Source organism: Dama dama, chromosome 25 (assembly GCF_033118175.1).
Source record: "Dama dama isolate Ldn47 chromosome 25, ASM3311817v1, whole genome shotgun sequence".
Lineage (NCBI taxonomy): Eukaryota > Metazoa > Chordata > Mammalia > Artiodactyla > Cervidae > Dama > Dama dama.
The window spans coordinates 45322383-45333820 of NC_083705.1; the positions used below are offsets into that span (position 1 = coordinate 45322383).

Here is an 11438-nt window from a genome sequence, read left to right on the forward strand (position 1 = left end):
AGTGGGCAGAAGACCTAAACAGACACTTCTCCAAAGATGACATACAGATGGCTAATAAACACATGATAAAATGCTCAACGAAGCTCATTATTAGAGAAATGCAAGTAGAAACTACAATGAGATATCATCTGACTCCAGTCAGAATAGCTATCATCAAAAAGTCTACAAACAATAAATGCTGGAGAGGGTGTGGAGAAAAGGGAGCACTCTTACACTGTTGGGAATGCAAATTGATACAGCCGCTATGGAGAACAGTGTGCTGTGCTGCTGTACTTAGTTGCCCCGTCTTGTCCAACTCTTTGTGACCCCATGAACTATGTAGCCCACCAGGCTTCTCTGCCCATGGAATTTTCCAGACAAGAATACTGGAGCGGGTTGCCATGCCCTCCTCCAGGGATCTTTCTAACCCAGGGATTGAACCCGAGTCTCCCGCACTGCAGGCAGATTCTTTACTGTCTGAGCCACCAGGGAAGCCCAAGAATAGTGGAGTGGTAGCCTGTTCCTTCTCCAGGAGATCTTCCTGCCCCAGGAATCAAACCAAAGTCTCCTGCATTGCAGGAGGATTCTCTACCAGCTGAGCTACCAGGGAAGCCCGGAAAACAGTATAGAAGTTCCTTTAAAATCTAGGAATGAAGCTACCATACAACCCAGCAAGTCTACTACTGGGCATATACTCTCAGAAAAACAGAATCGAAAAAGACACATGTACCCCAATGTTCATTGCAGCACTATTTACAATACCTAAGACAAGGAGGCAACCTGGATGACCACTGACAGATGAATGGATAAGGAAGTTGTGGTATATATACACAACGGAATATTACTCAGCTATAAAAAGAAATGCATTTGAGTCAGTTCTAATGAGGTGGATGAACCAAGAGTCTCTTGTCCAGAGTGAAGTCAGGCAAAGATAGACAAATATATATTAAAACATATATACATGGAATCTAGAAAGATAGTACTGACAACCCTGTTTGAAGGGCAGCAAAGGAGACAGACATTTTGGACACAGTGGGGGAAGGAGAGCGTGGGATGATATGAGAGAAAAGCAATGAAGCATATACATTACCATATGTAAAATGATACCAGTGAAAAATTGCTGCATAACACAACAACAACCTGGATGGGTGGGATGGGGAGGGTGTGGGAAGGGGGTTCAAGACGGGGGGGACATGTATGCCTAATGCTGATTCATGCTGATATATGGCAAAAGCTGTCACAATATTGTAAAGTAATTATCCTCTAATTAAAAAAATAGAATATAATAAGAAAAAACTGAGCTCCAACAGTTATTTAAAGCTGTAGTTGTCAGAGTTGACATAATGTGTTACAGCTTCAGATCTTTTATGTACTGAGTACAATTCACCTTGAGGATTGAGCTAAATTGCACAGAAGAGGCACATATAAAGCCACTCTACAAATTCTTGGGATAAAGCAGTGGCAGACCTCACCAAAGGAGGCATCCTGAGGCTGGAGTTTTGTTTTGTAGGTGTTGATGTTTTTCAGGAGACTGTGGTATTAATAGGACTTTCAGAATGTCTTCCAAGTAAGGGCAGTTCATATTAAGAATTCAAAATACAAATAGATGAGAGTAATAGAATGATCTGAAACATTCTCAGTGTATTTCAAGATAACATAAAATGTGTGTTGCTGCTTTATTCTTATATATTGTGTTTATTTATGCTTTATTGCAGGTTATTTTGCCGTTTGACTCCTCCTTTATGTCTTAATTTCTTGGGTTTGACCCACATGGATTCATCCATCTCTCACCAAAATACACAGCCAACTGCTTATACATCTGTAAGTATGGTAAAAAAGAGTTCTTTAGATTCATTATCTATATAGGATGCTATTATTGTGAAATTTCTTTTCACTGCTGGAAAACAATTCTATTGCATTATTAGAATCTTTTTAAAAATTACTAGAACTTTCTTTTACACATTGTATATGTAGTTACTAATGACTGGATAAAGGTGATACTGCTTTTGTTTTATTATAAATAAAATTTTTTTGGTCCAGCTAAGCAGTATTCACAGACCTGACCTATAATAATATTGACCTTTATGTTTATGGTCTTAATGTAATTGATGATTTTCAGTAATATTTATATAATGTTAATTTCTTAGGACAAAATAAGCCATATCAAGATATAATAGACACATAACATTGTATTATTTTAAGGTGTACAACATAATTAGTATATGTATATATTGTGAAATAGTTATCACAGTAAGTTTAATTAACATTCATCACCTCACAATCACAATTTTTTTCCTCTTGTGATGAGGACTTAAAAGTCAGTCTGTTTAGTGCTTCATTTCTACTTTTTTTAAAACTCCAAATTTATTGATGTAGCTGGTTATAGATAAATTTTCTAATGATGAAAAGAATGAAATATATAGAGCTGTACTGATTTAACTAAATTTTTTTCTTGCTCCTCAGATTATGGGTTCCATGAAAGTTTTATCCTTTATTGCAGATGGGTTCTATATATATTATCCTATGTTGGTGGTAATTCTCTGCATTGCTACGTATTTTAGGTAAGACACTTAACATTGCTTGTTTTTTCTTATATATGTATCCTGATCTGGATATCTTTCTCCTTAAAACTCTTTTAAATATTCACTGATTGGCTTTTAGTTGTTTGTTTTATTGTGGCTTTGGGAATGCTGGGGATAATTTAAAGAGATCGATTGAGTGCTGGGTCAGGGTCTCCCTCTAAAGATATTTTCAAGAAAAGAGAGTTATTCTAGGTATTTGGTCTACAAAGTGATAGGATTAATAACAAAATGTTAACTCTGAGTCCTGGCCTTTGGTCATGGCAGCCAGTGTATCTTATAAAGCACCTGCTTGCCCAGCTTCTATTTGGTAACATGTATTAGTCTTAGGGCTTTCCACATAATAATTTTTGAGTTTCTAGATGTTTCAGACCATAATCAGCACAAAAGATCAGGTAAGGAGCAGTCGTAATCAGACAGTACATGGAAAGTACACGGGCTACTCTTTTTATCAGATCAGAAAAATTGGTAGAACCTTGGCAGAGATCAGACTCAAAAGGAGTTAAGACAGGTGTCCTTGGCTTCTAGCACCTTGTCTTCCCTACTTCCACATTAAGTGCCTTCATCCCGTACTCTGCCTACCTTCTTCACTGCTTCAGTGCTCCATGACAGACCAAAAATGCGACTTAAAAAAATCGTATTGATAATAAGTTTCATCCAACCATTTTTCATTTAAATCTTTCAGTATAATTAGTTACTACAAATAGTTTACAAATAGCGTATATTATTATACTGATATTCTAACACTTGGATATTGATTAAAAACAAATATTGTTTGAAATAAATTCTCTGTTGAATTTTTTTTAAGCATCTATATTTTATCTTCTCATAAGTAAAGGAGCCAAAAGATTATAATTTAAAATAAAACTTAATATGAACTGGTGAAAATGAAAGTTGCTCAGTCGTGTCTGACTCTGGACCCCATGGACTGTAGCCTGACGACTCTGTCCATTGAATTCTCCAGGCAGGAATACTGCCATTCCCTTCTCCAGGGGATCTTCCTGACCTGGGGCTTGAACCCAGGACTCCTGCATTGCAGGCGGATTCTTTACCAGTTGAGCTATCAGGGAAGCCCATAAAATGATAAAACAATATAATATTTTCAGCTTTTTTCTGTAAAGTAGGAAAGACAGAGGTTTATATTTATTATGAAAATGATGTGTTAAAAGTAAGAGACCAGTCATCCTTTGGATATCCAAAACTAAACTTTTTTTATGTGCTTATTCATTTAAAAAGTTTATAAACTACAAATGGAACATTAAGAGCTTGTGATGTATAAATCCTATCGACTCATCTTAGTGGTTATGTTGGTAAGATTAGCATCTCTACTTAAGGTTAGCATCTTATTAGATTGACATATGCATCAGGGAATAGATGGATGAGATGGTGCCTTGTCAACTATAAAATTTTAATGTAAGGAATTATGTCTAAAAGGAAAATTGTTTAATTAAAAATATTTCTTTAAAAGTGTTGTTTTATAATTAAGATAAACTTTGCTAGTTTGTGTTTAAGGAAAAGAAAGGTCATATACATCAATTATCAAATTATATTTTTATAATTTATGTATATTTGTAATATATAATATATATATTTATATATAAAAATATACTGTATGATAGGAATATTTGAAGAAATGCCTTGCAGACATTTCAGTATTGACTTGACTTTATAGGTCGATTTTCTTTTGGAATGCTGCCATAATAGTTTAATTTCTTTATTACTAGCACATAACCATACTCAGAGCTATTAATAATATTTAGACTTAATTGCCTAGAGCCTATAAAGCTGTTTCTGGACACTTTAGACAAAGCTACAACCTTTCCGGAGACAATGATCTCATCCTGCAGTATAGTATTACCACAGGTATATAAGGATGGTGGGGGGAGTATCTAAAGTCACAGAATTAGCATGACCATCCACCTGAAACCCCAATTTTACTCACTGGTAAGTCATCCAAGCATTCCTTATATATTAAAACAAGCAGATAATTTATGAACTAGTCAGATTTTTACACGTCACTGATGTAAAATGGGAGATCTTTACTTTTTCTTAATTTTTTCACTGTTTTCTCTTCTTCCTAACAGACATGCTTTCACACACACACACACACACACACGCTCCTCCCTTTTTTCTTCCTCTCTCTGCCTTACTTCATGTATGGTGTTCGGAATTCTGCCATTAAAAGTACATTAGTGAAGAAGTTTGAAAACTAAGGTAGTAAAAAGAACTTAATCTTTGTTTTGTTTTGGATATAAATCCTCAGCTCTAAAATTTATTAATTGGTCTTTAACAAAGTATTTAACGCCCTTTGCCTCTGTTCTTTATCTATAAAGTAATATTTATCTCTTAGAGTTATAGTAAGAATTAAATAAGCGTATCTGTAAACTATCTGATGCATAATAGTAGTTTAACAGATATTAATCCTTCCTTATGTACCATATTTTCAGAGTATTCCTGTCCTGCACAACAATGAGGTTTAAAGTAAAAACCAAATAAGATATAAATGATAGCCCCCAGTTAAGCTATAGTAATCAATTCTGAATTTATAGTAACACTGATTTAAATAGAATTGACTAGTTCTCAGTATAAAAAAAAAATGAAAATCAGTTTGCATAATTAAGACTTTCTAAGCCAAGAATATTCTACACTTGTAAATACTGGTTGTGTATGTGTATTAAAATTGCTATTTGAATACAAGAAAAGGATAAATTGCTTTTGTATTATAGCCATTGCTTAGCATCCTGGTATAATAATCTTCTGAAAGTATGCTAGTGGCCTAACTTAATTTGTGTCTGTAAGAAGTCGGGCTTTGGTGCATACCTTAGTCAGTGGAGTACTGGGCATTTAAGTTTCTTAGAAAGGGAAATAAGTACTTGAAGAAAGACAAATGTAGTGCTGTATAACTTGACATGATAATTAGAAATACAACAGAGGCTTCCAATGTAAACATTTACAGTATGAAATAATGCTTATCTTTTTGAAAATCTACTTTTGTTAGCTTGGGAACTCGTTGTTTGAATCTACTTGGTTTCCAGCAGTTCATGGGAGATAATGATATGACATCAGACTTAGTTGATGAAGGAAAAGAATTAATCAGACGAGGTAAGATTTTTCTTTTTTTTTTTTTTAAGATTTTTCTTTTAAAATAAATGAAGAGAAAGTACTGATTCAAAATACAAAATTAATGTTTGTATGATTTGAAACTTCTAATCTATCTTAAGAAATTACAGATTAATGTGTTTTAGCTAAAATTCTATGGAAAGCCTTCATGGTAAAAAAAAATTTTGAAAACATACATGGTTATTTCATCTGTCTTTAAGAAATTCTGTAGCAGAAATTATTAATATGTCTGTGACTAAATAATGCCCTTGTTTAGTATTGGAGTCATTTTCTTGTTTTCTTTGAAATATATTTGTCAAATTGAATACAATATAAAACTCATTAAAGAATCATTAGTTTAATGCTGCATAGGTTATCATTCAAACCAAGGCTGGTTTTTAGAATGTAGTGATAATTAACAGTCTGTTAGAATGCATTGTGCTTTACTGGAATCTAATCTCAAAACTGAGTGTATCAAATTTCTTGATGTTCAAGTGATGGTAGAATAGGGAGGAAAAGAAGAACAAAACTTGAGTTTTGGGACATTGGTTTTTCGGCATTCTTCCTACTCGAGCATGGGGTTCTTTATGATCTTATTTAAACATAAATCCAAAATGTACTATGACTCTAAAATATGCTAGTGTAGCCTTCACATATTCTCACAGGAAGGTGGTGTCTAGTTAATGTAATAGTTCTTCTGCTGTTTGCATTAATCAGACTTCATCTGGAATATCATATACAGTCCTGGATAAGATTTTCAAGAGTAGGACTGATAAGTCAGAAGGAATCTGGAGAAAGATAGGCAGAATGATGAGTGTGTCAGGTGTATCTTATGGGAAAAAACCACTGAGTATATAGCCAGAAGAGCGTAATGGAAAAAAAAAATCTTATGCAGAAAGAAGTATGAATTTAATTTATAAGATAAAACAAAGAAAAAGAGAAACTGCCTAGAAGCAAATTTTAGGTCGCCAGGGGGAGGAAGTTCTTCCTCACTGACACTGTTTAGATAGATCCTAAAGAGTGATCTCCAGCAAAAGTTGAGAAGGTTTTCTCTACGGAGTTAGGTGACCTCTCCGGTTCTTTCCAACAATAACCTATTGCCTTTGACTTTGTAGTAATTTAAAGAAAATTGGTCATAGCCTGATACCTTTACTTCAGTTACTCTACATCTAATTAAACCATATTATACCAAATTTGAGACCACTTTTCTGTCTCTAGAGAAGAGAAAAAGGCAACGACAAGAAGAAGGTGAAAACAGAAGAAGAGTAAGTATGGTTCTTACTAACTTGCTATCACCTAAAGATTAATGTGAAATATCGTAAGAATCTAATTGATTTTGGCTGAAAACAATGGGACAATGACATAGGATGTATTTTTACAGAAAGGCAGTTTTAATAGTTTCAGATATACATGCTAGGAATTCTGTCAGACCTGTTCTAAAAAATCATTAGTAATAAATTACTTCATGTCCAACATCTAGCAGTTTCTTGCCTAAGGTAGGGGCAGTAAATATTTATTGAGTAAGTGAATAAATTAATGCAGTCTTGCTGTTGAAATGATTTTGACTGCTTGAAAAATATGCTTTTTTGTGTTATGACATTACTTTCATTCCTCTTTTTCTTTAGTCCTTTGTTTGCTAAGGCAAACTAACCTCCTAGAGAATTGAAAAGGCAAAAAATGAGAAAAGTCTAGTCATAGTCACTACAAATTTTCAGCACCTGAGTGTGTCCATATTGGAGAAGTGAAGACTCAGGAGACATGATAGTTGTCTTTGTGTATTTTAGTGTATGTCGTGGAAAGGGAGACTTGTTCTTTATTTCAGAAGGCATAACTAGCACCAAAGAGTGGACTAGAGTTCACCTCTGTGTGGAAACTCAGTTTACCAAAATTGGAACAGGATGATCAAACATAGAATTTTTCATGTCTTCTAATAAGAGAGCCAGATAGCATCTGGCATGGCTATTTTAGAGTGAAATTCTGCACTGCATGGGTTCCTTTCAATTCTAAGAATTTGATGAGTAGAATCCCAGTTAATAAGATTTTAGTGCAGTTAAGACACAATGCCACGTGAGTCATTACTTAATTATGTTTATCTACAACTTTAATTTTGCTATCAAAATTTGGGTCACTATGATTTGTAGTTTATTTGGGTAGAATAAAATTTTATTAACATCTTATTAATTATTTTGAGTTTCATGATTCTTCCATGGTCAAGACAACCTTACTGTAGTTGTAATATTTTGACATTTTAGATGGAAGTCAATAACTTAAAATAATCATTGCTAGCAAAAATTTTTATAAATGTCTTCAAGTTAAGTTTGATAACTATTAAAATCATTTAGAAATAAAGGAAATTATGTATGATTTCTAAAGGCACTGTGCTAATTACACTGATTATCTGACAAATTCCTGATGAAAAAGAATTAGATTATATTACTCTACATATATAATCTAAATCTGTTATCACTGATGAATTATTTTCTGACTGTGTGTTCTCGTGTTATATGTTCGTGTTTCTTTTCTAGGAATGGAAAGAGCGTTATGGACACAGTAGAGAAGATTCCACTAGAAACAGAAATGTTCATGTTGACCCAAAAGAATCAAACTTCTCAGAAATGAGTACCAACCGATGTAAGTAGTTTATTATCTAGTTTTCTTAAGAAATTGTTTTCTTATGCTTGCTTGTATAGAGACTGAGAAAATGCCTTTATAGAACAATAAGTGAGGTTCTGCAGTGACTTTCCTTTTTTCATCCCTCAGTATATGGGAGGAAGAGGAAAGTCAAATATGCGTTAGGTAGGAGAAGGAGACATCTGGGACATCATATGAATAGCTGTCATTATACTATCTAAATAATAGTACTTATCCCAGGCATATTTTTGGCAGGTATCGGTTTCTATTAATCTAGATGTTTTTCAGGCTATTTGGTTATTTTTATAATAAATTACTGACTGACTCTTATGTGTCAGGTACTTCCCCAGGAGTACGAAGAAGATAATTTCCATCCTTGGTTTGCCCTTATATGAATGAGGAACTGATACCAGGCAGAAGACATTGGCCAGTGGGTTGAGTCAGGAAGCCTCCCCACATTCTTGATTTTGTCATATGCTTCTGGAAGGGTGACAAGAGACCTCTTTGTGTGCAGGATCCAGCACTGAGTAGAAGGCAGAGGAGAGATGCAGGGATGCTGAGAGTGTATAAGGCTGCACACATGATGCTGAAGGACTCAGCTCAAGGGAGGAAAAAGAATTCTTCATTGGGAAAGGGTTTCTATTGTAAAGAAATACTACTTAGGAATGAGTAGTATTTAGCCAGTTGAAGGGGTTTTTAGGCAGAACAAAGAATGAACAACATGAGAGAATTTGGGGGGAAATGTAGATTTTCCTCTATGACTAGAACCTGAAGTATGAGAAGCCTGATGAGAGGAAAGGCTACAGAGATAATTGGGAAACATATTATCACGCTTAGAAGTTTAGATTTTATCCCAAAGAGAAGATTTCAGTATGGAAAGAAGCATGCTCAGATTTTTGGTTTAGAAAGATGAATTTGACATCTATATAAAGTATTATTTCCAGGGAAGTGAGACACAACCCAGTTTAGTATCTGTTGTACTAATGCAGTCAGAAAATGATGAGGGCATTAATACACAATATTTGTTTTATGGAAGAAACCAATACAACATTGTAAAGCCATTATCCTCCAATTAAAGATAAATTAAAAAACAAAAAAATGATGAGGGCTTAAAATAAGCATCCTGGAGATAAAGAAGAGAGGATGTGTTTGGATGAGATTTAGCATAAAAGAAATAAGAGAAAGCTGAAGTTTCAATTAAAGCTAGGAAATAGAGGGATAATTCTACAAAGATATTTGGAAGCTTATCTTAGATTTGGACTTAACCGAGTGCAGAGATCTGGTGGGTGTAGGAGAATGGTTAAGAGGAAACACAAAACCTTGGGATGATGAGTTAGAACCTGGCATGTGGGAGGCAAGCAGTATTTGCTGAATGAATGAGAGAAACAGTGGAGGGCAGAGTCGAAGATGACAGCAATGTAAGGTAAGAGAGAATTGGCTTGCCGTAAAATTTCAAAAAGAGCTGTGTCATGGTTTGTTTTGATGCTGTTGAGCTGCTCAAAATAACACTGTGAAAATTTAGGTTCTTATCGAGAAAACATCATTCATATAGGGAAAGGAGAGTTAGTTTTCTAGATCTGTGCTGACCAAGGTGGTAACCATTAGCCACATATGGCTGTTTAGCATTTGCAGGGTAGCTGGTGCCCCATATTGAAATGATAATATTTTGGATATATTGGGTTAAATATGTTATAATTAATTTCAACTATTTATTTTTACTTTTTAAATGTATTTACTAGTAAAAAGTAAATGCAGGGCTTGCAATTTATTTCTGGTGGACATTGCTTCCCTGAATTCTTGCCCCATGGAAAAAAGAGTCCTTTCTTGGAGAGTTTGAGTTGATTGCACCTTAAAATCATAGCCGAGAAATGAGATGTAGCATCCCCTGGATTCACTATGAAACCAGCTGAAACTTATTTTAATTGTGAACAGTTTCACTGTTATGATTGCTGTTGTTCACTCGCTAAGTTGTGTCTAACTCTTTGTGAACCCATGCACTGCAGCACGCCAGACTTCCAAGTTCTTCACTATCTCCCAGAGTGTGTTCAAACTCATGTCCATTGACTCGGTGATGCCATCTGACAATCTCATCATCTGTCATTCCCTTATCCTTTTGCCCTCAATCTTTCCCAGCATCAGGGTCTTTTCCAGTGAATCAGCTTTTTGAATCAGGTGACCAAAGTACTGAGGTTCAACTTCAGCACCAGTTCTTCTAATGAATATTCAGGGTTGATTTCCTTTAGGATTGACTGGTTTGATCTTGCAGTCCAAGGAACTCTTAAGAGTCTTCTCCAACACCACAGTTCGAAAGCATCAATTCTTCAGCGCTCAGCCTTCTTTATGGTCCAACTCTCACATCCATAGCTGACTACTAGAAAAACCATAGCTTTGACTATATGGACCTTTGTCAGCAAAATGATGTCTCTTTTTAATATACTGTCTAGGTTTGTCATAGCTATTCTTCCAAGGAGCAAGCGTCTTTTAAGTTTGTGACTGCAGTCACCATCTGCGTTGAAGTTAAATACTAATTCTGTTGCTGTAGCTGCTTCTGAGCTTAGACTACATACAAAGGAGAACTCTTCTTTGTTATTTTCTATCATACTATTAATGATCTTAATATAATTTTAAGATAACCATGTAGTTATCTTTTCTTAATACTGTCTTCACAATGAAAATTCAGATCGTTTATAATCTTGACTTTCTGTGTGTCCGTAGACTGTGACACATAAAGACAACAGAAAGTGGAAATTTTTTTCTTCTTTTGCAGCGACATCTAAATATACCAGGGCTAATAACAGGACTGAGAGGGACCGAATAGAACTTCTTCAGGATGCGGAACCTTTGGATTTTAATGCAGAAACATTCACTGATGACCCTCTTGAATCTGAATCAGGAAGGTAAGTTCCAGTTTGTCCTTTTGGCTCCAGCATTCCTCTGAAAATTTGATAACATTCTGACTTGACTAGATAAACATAAGGAAAATATTCATCTTTCTTGCTAATGCAAAACGTATTAAGCAACGTTTGATACCTTTTAACAGCTGCTAATCTTTTATATTTTAAAAATTATATCATCCAGTGGTAGTAATTGAAATTAGTACCTTCATAAATTATTACTAGTAGTATGATAAATAACAAAGAATTGAAATCA

At 34.6% G+C, this 11438-nt stretch overlaps 1 protein-coding gene across 4 annotated transcripts in view; it reads left to right on the top strand.

Moving 5' to 3' along the window:
* Positions 1–11438, top strand: part of LMBRD2 (LMBR1 domain containing 2) — a 47972-nt gene that overhangs the window by 29753 nt on the left and 6781 nt on the right. For all 4 annotated transcript variants that reach the window (XM_061129954.1, XM_061129955.1, XM_061129957.1 and 1 more), the window contains 6 exons: positions 1695–1800; positions 2443–2540; positions 5557–5660; positions 6876–6922; positions 8183–8288; positions 11056–11185. In XM_061129954.1, coding sequence (XP_060985937.1) covers positions 1695–1800; positions 2443–2540; positions 5557–5660; positions 6876–6922; positions 8183–8288; positions 11056–11185 — 591 coding nt within the window. The remainder of the gene's footprint in view (positions 1–1694; positions 1801–2442; positions 2541–5556; positions 5661–6875; positions 6923–8182; positions 8289–11055; positions 11186–11438) is intronic.